The sequence below is a fragment of the Pan paniscus genome, chromosome 6 (genome assembly GCF_029289425.2).
Source record: "Pan paniscus chromosome 6, NHGRI_mPanPan1-v2.0_pri, whole genome shotgun sequence".
Classification (NCBI taxonomy): Eukaryota; Metazoa; Chordata; class Mammalia; order Primates; family Hominidae; genus Pan; species Pan paniscus.
The window spans coordinates 41,369,325-41,390,081 of record NC_073255.2 but is presented as its reverse complement, the minus strand read 5'-3'; the positions used below and the strand labels follow the sequence as shown (position 1 = coordinate 41,390,081).

The 20,757-nt window shown below is 41.9% G+C and overlaps 1 protein-coding gene and 1 long non-coding RNA gene across 5 annotated transcripts in view; one reads left to right on the top strand and one right to left on the bottom strand.

The window, feature by feature from the left end:
* Nucleotides 1–20,757, top strand: part of AOAH (acyloxyacyl hydrolase) — a 225,556-nt gene that overhangs the window by 170,858 nt on the left and 33,941 nt on the right. For all 4 annotated transcript variants that reach the window (XM_034963944.3, XM_003814970.5, XM_034963943.3 and 1 more), the window contains 2 exons: nucleotides 17,574–17,610; nucleotides 18,364–18,438. In XM_034963944.3, the coding sequence (XP_034819835.1) occupies nucleotides 17,574–17,610; nucleotides 18,364–18,438 (112 nt within the window). The remainder of the gene's footprint in view (nucleotides 1–17,573; nucleotides 17,611–18,363; nucleotides 18,439–20,757) is intronic.
* LOC129398413 (uncharacterized) overlaps nucleotides 1–20,757 on the bottom strand; it is a 155,687-nt gene that overhangs the window by 104,616 nt on the left and 30,314 nt on the right. The gene's annotated exons all lie outside the window — the stretch shown is intronic.

The following is a 20,757-nucleotide window of genomic DNA, read 5'->3' as shown; positions in this document are numbered from 1 at the left end:
AGTAAGACTCCGTCTCGGGAAAAAAAAAAAAAAAGTTCTGGAGCAGGAACAAAAGGAAGTAAAGTACACTTGGAAGAGGGCCAAGCAGGCGACATGAGAGATTCAAGTGCGTGGTCTGACCTTTGACTTGGGGTTTTATATGCTGGCATTCCGTACGCACAGTGGTCTGCCAGCCCTTGAGAGGGGGCTCTGCGCAGTGTGTTCACTGAAGTTACACGCATGCTTACGTGAGGCATTTTTCCCTTACTAGTCAAGTGTTCCTGGAGGAAGGTCATATATCAGTTACATGCCACCATGTTGCCCCTCAGTGTGCGTGCTTGAGTCCACTCACCCGACTCCTGAGATCCTGTGGAGAAGCTGCTAATCACCAGCTTCAGGTGTTTTCTATCTGTTGGGAGCTGGCTTTTCCCTGGTGCTGGCTGTGACCAATTATTATTTTAGAGAGATGGTCACCTGACATTCCTGGGGGCAGGAGGCCTCACCTGCCCCACTCATGTCTGACTAGCTACCTACTCTGACAAGACAGCAAACACCTGTTCTGGAGTATGATGAATGTCAGAATTAAATACCTGAACCCACGGAACCCAGCCCTCTGCCAGTCCTCTTTATCAAAAGTGGCCTTCTTGAAAAGAGATAGAGGCAAAAAAAAAAAAAAAAGTTAAGGATGAAGAGACAAACTATAAATGAGTATTAATCCAGGCTTAGCTGAATTCAGTTACACGTATAAGGACTTATTTCTATAACACAGTCCCCACCCCACCATGATCTCTATTATGGAACAAAATAGGTTTTGTACCTTTAACTAGCTAACTGAGCTTCTGCTATTGTATTCTTGCCAAAAATTGCATAACCTGAATGTAATCATGAGGAAACATAGTACAAACAAAAATTGAGGAACATTTTACCAAAAAAAAAAAAAAAAAGCCAGTATTACTTAAAAGCATCAAGGTCATGAAAGACAAAGAAAGACTAAGCAATCAGTTTAGATTAAAAGGATACTAAGGAGATGTGATAGCTGAATACAGTATGTGATCCTAAATTAGATCCTAGCCCAGAACACGGTCATTAGTGGAACAGTTAGTGAAATTTAAATAAGGTCTATAGATTAGGCAATAGTGTTATTGTGGATTTCATGATTGTCCTCATTGTTCTATAATTATTGAAGATGTTCACATTTGGCCAGGCACGGTGTCTCATGCCTGTAATCTCAACACATTGGGAAGCCGAAGCAGGTAGGATTGCATGTTCTCAGGAGTTCAAGACAAGTCTGCGCATAGTGAGATCCCTCTCTACTAAAAATTTAAATAAAAAAAAAAAAAATCATCCAGTTGTGGTGGCACACACCTATAGTCCCAGGTACTCAGGAGACTAAGGTGGAAGGATCACTTGAGCCCCAGAGGTAGAGCCTACAGTGAGCCGTGTTTGCGCCACTGCACCCCAACCTGAGCCACAAAGTGAGACCCTGTCTCAAAAAAAAAAAAAAAAAAAGAGATGTTTACATATAGATAATCTGGGTGAAGGCATGTATAAATCCTTTGTTCTACTTTTTCAACTTTTTGGAAATCATTTCAAAATGAAAATTTTGAAGTAATTTTTTAAAAGCCACAGAAAAGAGTATTGGAAAGAAGCAAAGAAGTCACCTTTGTCAAGCTCAAGCAGGCACTCAGTAAATATCTGGTGAGCCCAACTACTGGGTTGAGTATTTGGTTTCAACCCAAAACCTTGAGAGGATAATGACAAAAATTATGTATAACAAAACAATGAGGACATTTCTGTTTGCAGAACCTTGATACAGTGTGGTGACAGCAACAGATGACAGAGACAGGTGACAGAGACAGATTCTGGTACCAATTTTTGAGATGCTTCATATAAAAAGGCAAATGCTTATAGATATACTCAATGCCTAGAGCATCAAAACCTGCTGTTTCTCCTAAGGACAAAATGCATCTCCAAGACACAGTGTTTAATCACTAGAAACTTTTAAAAGAGAAAGAATTCAATATGACATATCTCATTTAGAAAGAAATCATTCTGTTATTACTCATGTATTTATTATTTATTATTCCCATTTTTAATACTTTCAAGGTTTTGAAATTTAAAGGTTCGTTAAATAATGGAGACATTCTGATTCAAATGGGACTATTTCTTAGGACTTACTCATGCAACTCTTCCTGGCTTACTGTTTCATGCAAACCATCTAGATAGGAGCAAGGCATGACAGTGATTGTAATGTGAAGAGTGTGCACTTTTGATGCATCTGTTTTGTCAAGATTTTTATCCTGCACTGCTTGAAACAGCATGACTACAGAGGGAAAATTCAGAAGCAAATGCCTTACATGTTTTTAATGTCATTGGCAACGGCCAGGGCTCCTGAAGTCCTAGCGGGATGTCCTTTAAACAGATGTCTTTTGTTTAGGGCTTGAGATAAAGGACATCAGGGAAAGTTATCTGCTGCTTGTATTGATAGCTTGAGTGAGCTGTCATTTCTATCAGTTCCAAAGCATCCCGGGATGAGGCTTTTACCTCTGGTCTTCTCTTTCACTTTCCTTCTGCTCATTTTCCACTTGACTTTGCCCCACCACTCCCCTCCTCTCCTTTCTCTCCAATATTGCAATAGGTGCTAGAAATAGAAAGATGAGAAAGACAAAGCCCCCACCTTCAAGGAGATCATCACCAAATGGGAAACAAAGACAAAAAGGGAATCATTGTGCTTCTGGTGAAAGGGCAGTGAAATAAAGGCAAGTTGAGGCCTCTGGACATAAGAAGCACTTAACTCTGTCTGTAGAAGTAGGGGAAGACTTTACGTACGAGTTAAAATTTGAGCTGAGAGCCCTGAAGAAATAAATAGGAATTCAAAAAGGACAGGGAGATGGTGACTTAGAGCTGGGAGGCTCTGAGGGGTAAACATCTTTGAGGAAGAGGGAGAGAGAAGTTGGACATGGCTGAAAGATATTTGTGGGGCTATGTCAGGCTTTGAAACTGGAGGCAGATCACAGCTACTGTGGGAAGGCTATTATTATACATCCTTTTAAAAATCTATGTTTTAGAGAATCATTTAGCTGAAATTCAGAGCCACACTTGTGAATCTGAAAGCATTTACGGTAGTAGAAACTGGCACAACAAACAATTGTTAAGTGCCTACTATTTTGAGCTCAAGGTCAATATAGTAGTCTCAATGTTTCTGCCTATTGCAAGCAAATATTTTTAGAGAAGAGAAAGAATTTAAATTTCTCATGATGGATTTTTTTAATGGATTGTACAAATCATTCTCCTGAAACTACCTCTAAATCATAAAAATAAAAGCAAAATCTGCAATATTTAAAATTCTAACTCGTGTTCAAAAATGTTAATAGATGTATTTTAGGACAGTGTATGATACAGTATTTTTCAAGAACTTTTCATACTCTTTTTAACAGATTCCAGTTTCTGGTTTCAAGTACAATGGAGTAAACATACCCCACCCTGTCTCTCCCACTGAAAATAGCTGTAAAACCTGGACAGAGTGTACGGAATAGCTGGAGCACTCTGGAAAGTAAATAGCAGGCCAAGTGAAGAAGAAAACCAGAATTAGGGCCACCACCAAATGAGCAGTGAGGTTAGCATTATGCTATCCTCTGGTATCTTCCAACCTGGACTCAAGGCAGCCCAAAACCCAGAAGTAGCACAGAGAGGTCACTTCAAGAAGAAACCCTCTAGTTCTCACTCTAGATCTGGGAAAGTGGTCTCCTGGCAGTGACAGCAGAAATAGTGGGGACATACAGGTGCCTAGAATTCCAAGGAGGTTTGAGGGAGACTGCCTCTTCACTGGAATAGTTGTGGTCCCAGGAAGGTGGGGCAAATCCCCATTGCCTTTTTTTTTTTTTTTTTTTTTTTTTGAGACGGAGTTTCACTCTTATTGCACGGGCTGGAGTGCAGTGGCACGATCTCGGCTCACTGCAACCTCCGCCTTCGGGTTTCAAGTGATTCTCCTGCCTCAGCCTCCTGAGTAGCTGGGATTACAGGCGCCTGCCACCACGCCCGGCTAATTTTTGTATTTTTAGTAGAGATGGGGTTTCACCATGTTGGCCAGGTTGGTCTCAAACTCCTGACTTCGTGATCTGCCTGCCTTGGCCTCCCAAAGTGCTGGGATTACAGGTGTGAGCCACCGCGTCTGGCCTGCCTTTTTTCTTATTCTGTTCTCCCATCACTTGGGGTTACCATGAGTGAATTTTTAGGAAGAGCACAGCAGAGTGGAGCACTAAAGCCCCGACTTTCTGGCTACAGGACCAAATTGCGGAGTCCGGGGAACCAGAAAGTACTAGAGAGATCGTGGGAAGGGAGGATCTTTGGAAAGCAACTCCGTAAAGGTGTTTCTGAATATGCATTTATGGAGGGATAACCAATGCTGGGATTATGTGAAACCTTTCTCTTCTTTCAATGCCCTGCACCGTATTTAAAAGAAACTGGATGAATCAGACTTAAAGGCCTGTGTGGACCCTTTTCTTCTCATCACTGGAGACAGGTGGGCTCTCCATTTGGACCATCTTGACAAATAAATAAAATGCTCCTATTCCAAGGTCAAACCTCTTTCATTTCTCCAAACTATGATCGCAGGGATCAGAATATAGACTTCTTAAGGGTAAAGTGCCAGTTCTTGAAATATTTGCCTTACTTTGCCACATCCCACAGGCTAGGAGCTATCTATCTTTTCTTGCTGTAGTCAGTATTTTCTCTAATGATAACAGCAGCAGCAACACGGCAAGCAGCTGGGGAGAAGTCTATGTACAGGGGAAGAAAGACAATAGAGATGGGGAAGGAGAGAGACACAAAATGTTGATGAGTCTGGCAAAAGGATAACAAAACAACAGCAAAAGGAAATCAACAAGAAACAGTGACATGAGAATTGCATAAACTAATTACATAATCTCAAAAAACAGGTTTCTGAAGGGAAATAGAAATAGTGGAAGGCGCAAGAACTTTGGAGCAAAGAGAATTCTAGGCTCATAGTATGGACACCTACTATAAAAAATAGACATTTGGGTAAAGAAGAACAGACAAGTCCTCACTCCTTGGGTAGCTGTTTGTGATTGCTTTTTAAAAAATTTTCACAGCCAATTGCCGTTGGTCTCACATCCTTGTCCTGAGTGGCAAAGGGACCCAGGGGTGTGAGCGCAGGAAGGGATGCTCATGTGGCATGGCACAACAGGCTTTCATTTTCATTTTCCTCAAGCTCTGTGGGTGCTCTGCACCTCAGATTCCCAGCTGTACCCTAGATAATGAAGACAAGTGTTGCTCTGACCTGGTCCTTTAATTATTTTTTCCCCACTTATGGCTTGAGCTTTCATTAGTTTTCATTTCACATTAAGAGAAAAATAAAAGAATGAGAATTAAACATCTCCTGATCTATTATCTCACTGAAAATAAGAAGCCAAGAGTCACGGGACTGGAACTGAATGAAGGGCCCAGCCGATGCATGTGCCACCGCAAGATCAACACAGCGCATGGGGGCTGTGCTCCTTCTCTTCTGTCCTCTGGAGGACAACAGGGAGCACTCACTCCCAGAAAGACTGGAGCCCTTGTACTGAGGACTCAGTGTTATGAAATCTGGCACCTTCCCTGAATAGAGATAATAGGCCTTAAATCAATTGGCTTTTCCTGTTTTCGAGCATTGGGGCTGGATTTTCACTAATCTCTTAAAATTGTCATCTGGGCATGGTGGCTCATGCCTGTAATCCCAGCACTTTGGGAGGCGAAGGCAAGTGGATCACCTGAGGTTAGGAGCTCGAGACCAGCCTGGGAAACATGATGAAACCCCATCTCTACTAAAAATACAAAAATTAGCTGGGCATGCTGGTGGGTGCTGGTAATCCCAGCTACATGGGAGGCTGAGGCAGGAGAATCCCTTGAACCTGGGAGGTGGAGGTTGCGGTGAGCCAAGATCCGCCACTGCACTCCAGCCTGGGGCATAGAGTGAGACTCCGTCTCAAAAAAAAAAAAAAGTTCCCAGTGCTCAATTATGTGTCTACCCCCATAGATACTATTCAGAAAGTATTGAGGCTGTGTCCACCTCATCTGTTAATCCCTGCTTTATGGCAGGCACATGCCAGTGCTCAAGAAATGGATGGAGTAGGTAAAGGAACAAATGCACACAGAAATGGACTGATTACTCCTAATTTATATGGCTATGTGCATTTTAATAATTCCTAGGCAGCATTTCCCTTGAGAAGTAAAGCAAGAAGAGGATGCCCACTCTTATCACTCCTGTTCAGCATAGTACTTGAAGTCCTTGCCAGAGGAATCAGGCAAAAGAAAGATATAAAAAGCATCCAAATAAGAAAAGAAGAAGTCAAACCATCTCTCTTCACTACAATATGATTCTTACACCTAGAAAACCCTAAAGACTACACTAAAAGGCTCCTGGAACTGATAAACAACTTTAGCAAAGTTTCAGGATACAAAATCAATGTACAAAAATCAGTAAAATGTCTATATATCTATAACCTTCAAGCTGAGAGCCAAATCAGGAACATAATCCCATTTACAATATCCCAAGAAAATAAAATACCTAGGAATACATCTAACCAAGGAGGTCAAAGACCTCTACAAGGAGAACTAAAAAACGTTGCTGAAAGAAATCATGGATGACACAAAACAAATGGAAAAATATTCCATGTTCCTGAATTGGAAGAATCAATATTGTTAAAATGGCCATACTGCCCAAAGCAATCTATAGATCCAGTGCTATTTTTATCAAGCTACCAATATCATTTTTCACAGAATTAGAAAAAAACTATTCTAAAATTCATATGGAACCAAAAAAAAGCCTGAATAGCCAAAGCAATCCTAAGCAAAAAGAATAAAGCTAGAGGCATCACATTACCCAACTTCAAACTATACTATGAGGCTACAGTGAACAAAACGCATGGTACTGGTTCAAAAACAGACACACAGACCAATGGTACAGAACAGAGAGTCCAGAAATAAGATAGCACACCTACAGCCATCTGACCATCAACAAAGTCAACAAAAATTGGCAATAGGGAAAGGACTCCCTGTTCAATAAATGATGTTGGGATAGCTGACAAGCCATAGGCAGAAGAATAAAATTGGACCCCTATCTTTCACTGTATACAAAAATTGACTCAAATGGATTAAAGAATTAAATGTAAGACCTTAAGTATAAGAATCCTAGAAGAAAACCTAGGAAACACCATTCTAGACATTGGTCTTGGGAAAAAAAATATGACTAAGTCTTCAAAAGCAATTGCAACAAAAAGAAAAATTGACAAGTGGGACCTAATTAAAGAGCTTCTGGACAGCAAAAGAAACCATCAACAGAGTAAACAGACAACCTACAAAATATTCACAAATGATGCATCCAATCAAGGTCGAATATCCAGAATCTGCAAGGAATTTAAACAACGGAACAAGCAAAAACCAAATAACTCCATTAAAAAAATGGGCAAAAGACATGAACAGATACTTCTCAAAAGAAGACATATAAGCAGCCAACAAGCATATGAAAAAAGACTCAACATCACTAATCATCAGAGAAATGCAAATCAAAACCACAATGAAATACCATCTCACACCAGTCAGAATGGCTATTATTACAAAGTCAGAAAACAACAGATGCTGACATGGCTGCAGAGAAAAAGGAAAGGTTATACGCTACTGGTGGGAATGTAAATTAGTTCAGCCACTGTGGAAAGCAGTTTGGAGACTTCTCAAAGAACTTTGAGAACTACCATTTGACCCAGCAATCCTATTACTGGGTATATACCCAAAAGAAAATCAATTATTCTACCAAAAGGGCATATGTACCCATATATTCATCACAACACTATTCACAATAGCAAAGACATGGAATCAACCTAGATGCCCATAACAGTGGATTGAATAAAGAAAATGTGGGAGGATCCAAGATGGCTGAATAGGAACAGCTCTGGTCTACAGCTGCCAGCGTGAGTGACACAGAAGACGGGTGATTTCTGCATTTCCATCTGAGGTACCGGGTTCATCTCACTAGGGAGTGCCAGACAGTGGGCGCAGGAGAGTGGGTGCAGCGCACCATGTGCGAGCCAAAGCAGGGCGAGGCATTGCCTCACTCGGGAAGAACGAGGGGTCAGAGAGTTCCCTTTCCTGGTCAAGGAAATGGGTGACAGACGGCACCTAGAAAATCGGGTCACTCCCACCCCAATACTGTGCTTTTCCAACGGGCTTAGGAAACGGCGCACCAGGAGATTAAATCCTGCACATGGCTCGGAGGGTCCTACGCCCACGGAGTCTTGCTGATTGCTAGCACAGCAGTCTGAGATCAAACTGCAAGGCAGCAGCGAGGCTAGGGGAGGGGCGCCCGCCATTGCCCAGGCTTGCTTAGGTAAACAAAGCAGCTGGGAAGCTCGAACTGGGTGAAGCCTCTGTAGGCTCCACCTCTGGGGGCAGGGCACAGACAAACAAAAAGACAGCAGTAACCTCTGCAGACTTAAATGTCCCTGTTTGACAGCTCTGAAGAGAGCAGTGGTTCTCCCAGCACACAGCTGGAGATCTGAGAATGGGCAGACTGCCTCCTCAAGTGGGTCCCTGACCCCTGCCCCCGAGCAGCCTAACTGGGAGGCACCCCCCAGTAGGGGCAAACTGACACCTCACACGGCCGGGTACTCCTCTGAGACAAAACTTCCAGAGGAACGATCAGACAGCAGCATTTGCGGTTCACGAAAATCCACTGTTCTGCAGACACCACTGCTGATACCCAGGCAAACAGGGTCTGGAGTGGACTTCTAGCAAACTCCAACAGACCTGCAGCTGAGGGTCCTGTCTGTTAGAAGGAAAACTAACAAACAGAAAGGACATCCACACCAAAAACCCATCTGTACATCACCATCATCAAAGACCAAAAGTAGATAAAACCACAAAGATGGGGAAAAAACAGAGCATAAAAACTGGAAACTCTAAAAAGCAGAGCGCCTCTCCTCCTCCAAAGGAACACAGCTCCTCACCAGCAATGGAACAAAGCTGGACGGAGAATGACTTTGACGAGTTGAGAGAAGAAGGCTTCAGACGATCAAACTACTCTGAGCTACAGGAGGAAATTCAAACCAAAGGCAAAGAAGTTGAAAACTTTGAAAAAAATTTAGACGAATGTATAACTAGAATAACCAACACAGAGAAGTGCTTAAAGGAGCTGATGGAGCTGAAAGCCAAGGCTCGAGAACTACGTGAAGAATGCAGAAGCCTCAGGAGCCGATGCAATCAACTGGAAGAAAGGGTATCAGCGATGGAAGATGAAATGAATGAAATGAAGCGAGAAGGGAAGTTTAGAGAAAAAAGAATAAAAAGAAATGAACAAAGCCTCCAAGAAATATGGGACTGTGTGAAAAGACCAAATCTACGTCTGATTGGTGTACCTGAAAGTGACAGGGAGAATGGAACCAAGTTGGAAAACGCTCTACAGGATATTATCCAGGAGAACTTCCCCAATCTAGCAAGGCAGGCCAACATTCAGATTCAGGAAATACAGAGAACGCCACAAAGATACTCCTCGAGAAGAGCAACTCCAAGACACATAATTGTCAGATTCACCAAAGTTGAAATGAAGGAAAAAATGTTAAGGGCAGCCAGAGAGAAAGGTCGGGTTACCCACAAAGAGAAGCCCATCAGACTAACAGCTGATCTCTCGGCAGAAACTCTACAAGCCAGAGGAGAGTGGGGGCCAATATTCAACATTCTTAAAGAAAAGAATTTTCAACCCAAAATTTCATATCCAGACAAACAAAGCTTCAGAAGTGAAGGAGAAATAAAATCCTTTACAGACAAGCAAATGCTGAGAGATTTTGTCACCACCAGGCCTGCCCTAAAAGAGCTCCTGAAAGAAGCACTAAACATGGAAAGGCACAACCGGTACCAGCCCCTACAAAATCATGCCAAAATGTAAAGACCGTGGAGACTAGGAAGAAACTGCATCAACTAACGAGCAAAATAACCAGCGAATATCATAATGACAGGATCAAATTCACACATAACAATATTAACTTTAAATGTAAATGGACTAAATGCTCCAATTAAAAGACACAGACTGGCAAATTGGATAGAGTCAAGACCCATCAGTGTGCTGTATTCAGGAAACCCATCTCACCTGCAGAGACACACATAGGCTCAAAATAAAAGGATGGAGGAAGATCTACCAAGCAAATGGAGAACAAAAAAAGGCAGGGGTTGCAATCCTAGTCTCTGATAAAACAGACTTTAAACCAACAAAGATCAAAAGAGACAAAGAAGGCCATTACATAATGGCAAAGGGATCAATTCAACAAGAAGAGCTAACTATCCTAAATATATATGCACCCAATTCAGGAGCACCCAGATTCATAAAGCAAGTCCTGAGTGACCTACAAAGAGACTTACACTCCCACACAATAATAATGGGAGACTTTAACACCCCACTGTCAACATTAGACAGATCAACGAGACAGAAAGTCAACAAGGATACCCAGGAATTGAACTCAGCTCTGCACCAAGCGGACCTAATAGACATCTACAGAACTCTCCACCCCAAATCAACAGAATATACATTTTTTTCATCACCACACCACACCTATTCCAAAATTGACCACATAGTTGGAAGTAAAGCTCTCCTCAGCAAATGTAAAAGAACAGAAATTATAACAAACTGTCTCTCAGACCACAGTGCAATCAAACCAGAACTCAGGATTAAGAAACTCACTCAAAACCGCTCAACTACATGGAAACTGAACAACCTGCTCCTGAATGACTACTGGGTACATAACGAAATGAAGGCAGAAATAAAGATGTTCTTTGAAACCAACGAGAACAAAGACACAACATACCAGAATCTCTGGGACACATGCAAAGCAGTGTGTAGAGGGAAATTTATAGCATTAAATGTCCAGAAGAGAAAGCAGGAAAGATCCAAAATTGACACCCTAACATCACAATTAAAAGAACTGGAAAAACAAGAGCAAACACATTCAAAAGCTAGCAGAAGGCAAGAAATAACTAAAATCAGAGCAGAACTGAAGGAAATAGAGACACAAAAAACCCTTCAAAAAATTAATGAATCCAGGAGCTGGTTTTTGAAAGGATCAACAAAATTGATAGACCGCTAGCAAGACTAATAAGGAAAAAAGAGAGAAGAATCAAATAGACGCAATAAAAAATGATAAAGGGGATATCACCACCGATCCCACAGAAATACAAACTACCATTAGAGATTACTACAAACACCTCTACGCAAATAAGCTAGAAAATCTAGAAGAAATGGATAAATTCCTCGACACATACGCTCTCCCAAGACTAAACCAGGAAGAAGTTGAATATCTGAATAAACCAATAACAGGAGCTGAAATTGTGGCAATAATCAATAGCTTACCAACCAAAAAGAGTCCAGGACCAGATGAATTCACAGCCAAATGCTACCAGAGGTACAAGGAGGAACTGGTACCATTCCTTCTGAAACTATTCCAATCAATAGAAAAAGAGGGAATCCTCCCTAACTCATTTTATGAGGCCAGCATCATCCTGATACCAAAGCCAGGCAGAAACACAACCAAAAAAGAGAATTTTAGACCAATATCCTTGATGAACATTGATGCAAAAATCCTCAATAAAATACTGGCAAACTGAATCCAGCAGCACATCAAAAAGCTTATCCACCATGATCAAGTGGGCTTCATCCCTGGGATGCAAGGCTGGTTCAATATACGCAAATCAATAAATGTAATCCAGCATATAAACAGAACCAAAGACAAAAACCACATGATTATCTCAATAGATGCAGAAAAGGCCTTTGACAAAATTCAACAACCCTTCATGCTAAAAACTCTCAATAAATTAGGTATTGATGGGATGGATCTCAAAATAATAAGAGCTATCTATGACAAACCCACAGCCAATATCATACTGAATGGGCAAAAACTGGAAGCATTCCCTTTGAAAACTGGCACAAGACAGGGATGCCCTCTCTCACCACTCCTATTCAACATTGTGTTGGAAGTTCTGGCCAGGACAATTAGGCAGGAGAAGGAAATAAAGGGTATTCAATTAGGAAAAGAGGAAGTCAAATTGTCCCTGTTTGCAGACGACATGATTGTATATCTAGAAAACCCCATTGTCTCAGCCCAAAATCTCCTTAAGCTGATAAGCAACTTCAGCAAAGTTTCAGCATACAAAATCAATGTACAAAAATCACAAGCATTCTTATACACAAATAACAGACAAACAGAGAGCCAAATCATGAGTGAACTCCCATTCACAATTGCTTCAAAGAGAATAAAATACTTAGGAATCCAACTTACAAGGGACGTGAAGGACCTCTTCAAGGAGAACTACAAACCACTGCTCAAGGAAATAAAAGAGGATACAAACAAATGGAAGAACATTCCATGCTCATGGGTAGGAAGAATCAATATTGTGAAAATGGCCATACTGCCCAAGGCAGTTTATAGATTCAATGCCATCCCCATCAAGCTACCAATGAGTTTCTTCACAGAATTGGAAAAAACTACTTTAAAGTTCATATGGAACCAAAAAAGAGCCCACATCACCAAGTCAATCCTAAGCCAAAAGAACAAAGCTGGAGGCATCACGCTACCTGACTTCAAACTATACTACAAGGCTACAGTAACCAAAACAGCATGGTACTGGTACCAAAACAGAGATATAGATCAATGGAACAGAACAGAGCCCTCAGAAATAATGCCGCATATCTACAACTATCTGATCTTTGACAAACCTGACAAAAACAAGCAATGGGGAAAGGACTCCCTATTTAATAAATGGTGCTGGGAAAACTGGCTAGCCATATGTAGAAAGCTGAAACTGGATCCCTTCCTTATACCTTATACAAAAATTAATTCAAGATGGATTAAAGACTTAAACGTTAGACCTAAAACCATAAAAACCCTAGAAGAAAACCTAGGCATTACCATTCAGGACATAGGCATGGGCAAGGACTTCATGTCTAAAACACCAAAAGCAATGGCAACAAAAGCCAGAATTGACCAATGGGATCTAATTAAACTAAAGATCTTCTGCACAGCAAAAGAAACTACCATCAGAGTGAACAGGCAACCTACAAAATGGGAGAAAATTTTCCCAACCTACTCATCTGACAAAGGGCTAATATCCAGAATCTACAATGAACTCAAACAAATTTACAAGAAGAAAACAAACAACCCCATCAAAAAGTGGGCAAAGGATATGAAAAGACACGTCTCAAAAGAAGACATTTATGCAGCCGACAGACATATGAAAAAATGCTCACCATCACTGGCCATCAGAGAAATGCAAATCAAAACCACAATGAGATACCATCTCACACCAGTTAGAATGGCAATCATTAAAAAGTCAGGAAACAACAGGTGCTGTAGAGGATGTGGAGAAATAGGAACACTTTTACACTGTTGGTGGGACTGTAAACTAGTTCAACCATTGTGGAAGTCAGTGGGGCGATTCCTCAGGGATCTAGAACTAGAAATACCATTTGACCCAGCCATCCCATTACTGGGTATATACCCAAAGGACTATAAATCAGCTGCTATAAAGACACATGCACACGTATGTTTATTGCGGCACTATTCACAATAGCAAAGACTTGGAACCAAGCCAAATGTCCAACAATGATAGACTGGATTAAGAAAATGTGGCACATATACACCATGGAATACTATGCAGCCCTAAAAAATGATGACCTTTGTAGGGACATTCATTCATGTCCTTTGTAGGAACATGGATGAAATTGGAAATCATCATTCTCAGTAAACTATTGCAAGGACAAAAAACCAAACACCGCATGTTCTCACTCGTAGATGGGAATTGAACAATGAGAATACATGGACACAGGAAGGGGAACATCACACTCTGGGGACAGTTGTGGGGTGGGGGGAGGGGGGAGGGCTAGCACTGGGAGATATACCTAATGCTAGATAACGAGTTAGTGGGTGCAGCGCACCAGCATGGCACATGTATACATATGTAAGTAAACTGCACATTGTGCACATGTACCCTAAAACTTAAAGTATAATAATAATAAAAAAAAAAAGAAAGAAAATGTGGTGCATATACACCATGGAATTCTATGCAGCCATAAAAAGAACTAAATCATGTTGTCGCTAGTAACATGGAGGCAGCTGGAGGCCATTATCCTAAGCGAATTAATGTAGAAACAGAAAACCAAATACCATATGTTCTCACTTACAAGTAGGAGCTAAACAATGGATACTCATGGACATAAAGATGGCAAGAATAGGCACAAGACTACTAGAGGTGGGGAGGCAAGGAGGGGAGCAAGGGTTGAAAATGACAGTCAAAGCAGCGATTATTAAAAAGTCAAGAAACAGATGCTGGCAAGGTTGTGGAGAAATAGGAATGCTTTTACACGGTTGGTGGGAATATAAATTAGCTCAACCATTGTGGAGGACAGTGTGGCGCTTCCTCAAAGATTTAGAACCAGAAATACCATTTGACCCAGCAATCCCATTATGGTTATATACCCAGTGGGATATAAATCATTCTGTTATAAAGATACATGCATGTGTATGTTCATTGCAGCACTATTCATGATAGCAAAGAGATGAAATGAACCCAAATACCCACTGATGATAGACTGGATAAAGAAAATGTGGTACACATACACCACAGAACACTATGCAACCATAAAAAGGAATGAGATCATGTTCTTTGCAGGGACATGGACGGAGCTGGAAACCTTTATCCTCAGCAAACTAACACAGGAACAGAAAACCAAACATCATATGTTCTCACTTATGATTGGTAGCTGAACAATGAGAACACTTGGACACATGAAGGGGAACAGCACATGCTGAGGCCTGTTGTGGGAGTGCCAGGGTGGGGAGAGCATTAGGAAAAATAGCTAATGCATGCTGGGCTTAATACCTAGGTGATGGCTTGATAGGTGCAGCAAACCACCATGGCACATATTTACCTATGTAACAAACCTACACATGTATCCTGGAACTTAAAATAAAAAATAAAGAAAATTACCTATTGGGTCTGCTATGCTCAGTACCTGGGTGATGGGATCAATTGTCCCACAAACCTCAGCATTACACAATATACCCAGGTAACAGAAGTGCACCTGTATCCCCTGAATCAAAAGTAAAAGTTGAAATTAAAATAATAATAATGATTCCTTCCCTCACTACAAAAAAGAAAGAAGATGATATAGTCATTTCTAAAAAAAATTAAACATAGTATTACAATACAGCCCAGCACTTTCAGTTAGGTATACCATACGCCCAAAACACTTGAAAGCAGGGACTATCCATAGCAGTGTTATTCACAACAACCAAAAGGTGGAAACAACCCAAATGGCCATCAAAGAATGAATGGATAAACAAAATGTGTTATGAATGAAGCTTGAGGACATTATACTGAGTAAAATAAACCAGACCCAAAAGGACAAGTGTGACATGAGCCATCTACATGAGGTGCCTAGAATAGTTAAATGCATAAGGGCAGAAAGTAGGAGGGTGGCTATCAGGGACTGGAGGGAAGAGTTAGTGGAAAGTTATTCTTTAATGCATTTTGAGTTTCGGTTTGGAATGATGGAAAAGTTCTGGAGACGGGTGGTGATGATGGTTGCACAACAGTGTAAATGAACTGAATGCCACTGAATTGTACACTCAAAAAGGATGGAAAGATGAAATGAGGCCAGATGCGGTGGCTCACACCTGTAATCCCAGCACTTTGGGAGGCCAAGGCAGGCAGATCATGAGGTCAGGAGTTCGAGACCAGCCTGACCAACATGGTGAAACCCCATCTCTACTAAAAATACAAAAACTAGCCAAGCATGGTGGCACATGCCCGTAATCCCAGCTACTCAGGAGGCTGAGGCAGGAGAATCAATCGCTTGAACCCAGGAGCCGGAGGTTGCAGTAAGCCAAGATCGCACCACTGCACTCCAGCCTGGGCAACAGAGCGAGACTCTGTCTCAAAAAAAAAAAAAAAAGAAAGAAAGAAATGAGATGTACATTTTACCATAATAAAATGGAAATAAAGCAATATTTATTTAATGTGCTAACATTTCCTGAATCAACCAAGAGAACGTCAGTGCTGCCTGTGCAGCTTGCCACTAGCTGCATGTGACAAAGAGGCAATCATTGCATAGCTACACAACTTCAGTGAGACACAGGCCAGCATACCCTTCATGGCTACATGCTGCCCTTTTTCCCACGTGGAACTGGAAGAACATGCCTGGGTCTGCGGTAAAATGCACTTATCCCCAAGCTTCCAAGGCTGGAAGTTATAGGAGAATCTTCCTATGGAAAGGGGCAACTGGATGGTATTTCTCCAACTCGGTCCACCGAGTTGCACCACCCACCTGACAATTACTTGCTTATTTCTAGCAGATCTGTCTCTTGGGGACAAAAAGACAGTACACTGGTTTGGGTTAACTCTTTCTCAACTACAGCCTAGAGGAGCGCTGTCCACAGGAAGCCAGAGCTCAGCATGGCAGACGGAAGGGACTGGTATGAACTGCAGTTCTTCAAATGAGTACCTGTGTGGCTTTGGGCAAGCCACTTAGGTGGGCCTCAGTTTCCTAATTTAAAAGTGGGAATACAACAGTACCTACCTCACACAATTGTACCACAGCTTAAATGAGCTGTAAAAGTTTAACAGCACCTAGAATAAAATAAGTATTCAACAAATATGATTTTCTTTTTTTTTTTTTTTGAGACAAGTCTCTCTCTGGTCGGCCAGGCTGGAGTGCAGCAGCATGATCTCAGCTCACTGCAACCTCCGCCTCCCAGGTTCAAGCAATTCTCCTGTGTCATCCTCCCGAGTAGCTGGGATTACAGGCGCACGCCACCACGCCTGGCTAATTTTTTTGTATTTTTAGTAGAGACAAGGTTTCGCCATGTTGACCAGGCTGGTCTCGAACTCCTGACCTCAAGTGATCCGCCCGCCTCAGCTTCCCAAAGTGCTGGGATTACAGGTGTGAGCCACCATGCCCGGTCTGGGTTTTCATATAAGAGACATGTTACAGGTGGTAACGGGGATTGGAGCAGGATGGTCATGCCTATCATTACAAGAGTTGAAATATATCAACTCTACAATCTGAACCTTGTGTTGGCCAGACAGCCTGCAGGAGCCTTGGGAGTGTGCAAGAATAATAGGAGGAGATTAAATGGGGCTCTCCAAGGAGGTGGGTAATTCTCGTAACATTCTTTTCATTTTCCTCTAATTCTTCAACTCATTCTTTAATATTTTCGGTAGTTTGTCTCTTTGGTAGTAGATACATACTTTTTTTCTCACATCTGCTAGAAGATTTACTCATTTATGCTTAGGAAATGTCTGAAGACCCATGAATCCAAATAAATTTTGGTTTTGTTAATATACTGCTAAATAAACAGAAAAGCCCTTAAGGAGAATTCCAGGATTAAACACTACCGAAACTGATTGGAAGAAAATTATTTCCATCAATGTGTTGGTCAGAACAACCTTTGCCCGAACAGTGATGCCGCTTTCATGAGTTCAGTCAATCAGACTCCCATATTGATAGTGTGAAATTGAACTCACTAACTTTAATTGTTTTCTTAATTTTAATTATTCAGGTGCATCTTCCCGAAACCTGAAGAAATTTATAGAAAGGTGAGCAGAAGATAAGAGGTTGTTTTTAATTTGGTTTCTCATTTTGAGTAAGGAATGAAAACTCTGTTACTACCCCATAATCATTTTTACTGAGCATAAATAGCTTGTTAGTCACTATCCAAACTCAAGGATATCACTCTTTGGGCCAGTGAGCATAGAAAGTGATTAATTTGCATATGTCCTCAAAGAAGGGTGATAAAAATGCATAGAAAGTTGGTAAAACTTAGCTCTGACAGACAAAAGGATGATGTCATATCCCTGCTTTATGAATGAGAAAACATTTTTTGTGCTTATTTGGGGCTTGAAATTCAGAAGCAAGGCTCGAGGTGTCCTGACTGGAAGCCTCAAGAAGGCTTTGCCTTTTCAAAGTTGACTATGGGTCCACGGCTGCCAGGGTATCCTAAGAACATAGACATAAGGAACCCAATAACTCGCCTGTGCTTATTGATGCAATTGCCATGAAAGGTGCCAAGAAGATAGTATTGTGTCTATTTACCCAGGACCCCAATCCATTCTTTTCAATTTTACGCATTTATGTGGCCTTTCTCTAATAGGCAAGTGGGATAATGATTATAGAGAATAAATGGGAAATGGGAATGGTGGTTGGCTGTACTAGAATGAAAGAAAAATAGCAAAAAGGTTGCCAAGAGAGTGGTCATACCAAGATTGTTTTCAAAGGCCCAGCCTGTGTCACTGGCTACAAAGCTAGGTTTCCAAGTATCTGACATTCAGATTCCATCTATGCCTTCTCAGCTTGTCTAGAAACAAGACGTTGGACTATCCCACCATCGTTATATATGCCATGATTGGAAATGATGTCTGCAGTGGGTGAGTTATTGAGAAAAAGTATTTTCAAGATTCTTTGGTTCTGGGCTCTTCTCCACCCTCTCCTCACCAACTCCACTCCATTATAGCAGCCTGCTGTTCAGCTGAATTTCTCTATCTTAGAAGCACGGCCGGGCACAGGGGCTCACACCTATAATCCCAGCACTTTGGGAGGCTGAGGTGGGCAGATCACCTGAGGTCAGGAGTTGGAGACCAGCCTGGCCAACATGGTGAAACCCCGTCTCTACTAAAAATACAACAATTAGCTGGGCATGGTGGCGTGTGCCTGTAATCTCAGCTACATGAGAGGCTGAGGCAGCAGAATCACTTGAACCCAGGAGACAGAGGTTGCCATGAGCTGAGATCGTGCCACTGCACTCCAGCCTGAGCGACGGAGCAAGACTCTATCTCAAAAAAAAGCAAGTCCTAGACACATGTGAAATCAACAGTACCAATCTGTGATGCTGAAAGCCTCTTTTGAAAATATCTGCTCCATTAATTATCAACTCTGATGTAACAACAAATGGGTGTGTCCTGATCAGTTATATCACAAGAAATGTGCTACTACTCACTGAGAACCCAAGATTGGGAATTGTGATTTTTTTAATAAAATAAGGCAGAAGCACAGTTACCCCATAAGAACATCGATCTCACTCATATTCTGATCTACTTTACTTCCTCATGTGGAAGAGACAGCTTAGACGCACAGACCTACAGCATTTGCAAAGAAACTGCGGATAACTCCTGGGCAATCCTATCTATGCCCATGGCCCATAGCAAGAAGGTAATTTTGCTAAACTGCTGGTATTGGTAGTAACTTCAAAATGGTGAATTCCTTAGTTCCTATATAACATTTGGGGAGGTTTCTCAAAATCTGTGTACACCCCTAAGAATATGATGCATGTATGAATGCCATCTGTCCTGTGATTGTGGCCAAAAAAAAATGGTGAGACAGGATTTAGAGCAACTCCCCAGTAGCAATAGCCACCCACTCACTATTTTAGGAAACAGGAAAGTAAGGCCAAACGAGGTTCACGATTTGCCCGAGGCAACAGGGTTGATTAATGGCAGAGCTGGACTCCACCCCAACTGTGCTAGAAGTGGGCCATCCTGCTCACTCCGCCTATTTGCTTTCCTGTATTTCATACGCCATGCTTTCCAAGCCTGTGCTGAAAACAAAACTCAATAGTATTAAAGTGTGTTTGCCCGCACAGATAAAATTCAGATGGCAAAGGAGATGCAGACATAATCAGTGAAGTGCGTTCAGGGCAGGAGATACCACAATGATCCAGAGACTCTGATACGCCAGATGTCACCTTGGTGCCCTTAGGCTGGTTTACTGCTGTCTCCAGAACCCCAAGTTGGCCAAGGCTACATTCTGGGCACCAAGGTCTGTGAAGAGACACCTGGGACTTTCCAGTAAATGGTAAACACCCTTTAAGGACTGCCATGAACCAAGAGGTACATCACTCTGTGTCATTCCATCCTCCCAGCAGCCCTAAGAGGCAAGGATGATTGTCCCATTTTACAGATGGGAAAACTGATTTGGCAAGGATAAGGAACTTGCCTGTTCTGGTATTGAGCATCAAAGCTGGAAGCCAAACCAGGTTATCTAAGCAAATTCCGTTCCCTGTCTATAGTCCACACTGTCTTATTTCCTTTCTTTGACTCATTCACTTTTTAAAATATACAGTGAGCACCACGATGTGCCAAGCACTGTGCCAAGCTCTAGGATATGGATACAATGACAAAGAAGCCACAGTCCCTGACATCAAGGAGCTAAGGGAAGGAGAAACACCATGCTTCAGGCTCTAGCTGCCATCACGAAACAGAACAAAGCTATGGTCAGACCAGCCATTGCTCCCCCAGCCCCCAGAGCATGTCCTCCAGAGAGGAACAGAGAGCAAACTGACTATACTGAATAAAGAACATGTGCAGAAAGAGACTCTGGCTCCAAAAGCCAAAATCCCTGAAACTGTACTTTTCCAGCAAAACCTGCTTACCCAGATCCCTCCAGCCCAGTCCTACTTTTCCTTTCTCAAAGAGCTAAAGGGCAGGCAGACATCAGCCAGAGACCTGTGCCAGCCTCTCCCCTGCTGGGGATCTGGGTAGAGAAGCAGCAAGCATTTGGGTGAAAGAACAGAGTTGGCAGTATGGGATGTCCCTGTGGTGCCCACTTTGTGATGTCCTGTGGAGGGGTTAAAAAAATAAAGACAGATGGCAACTATATCTCCCCATCTGCCAGAACGTCAAGGTGGAGTAGATTTCCCAAAATGAGCAAATGGATTTTATAAAAAGCTCAAGCAGCAAGGAGTTACATAA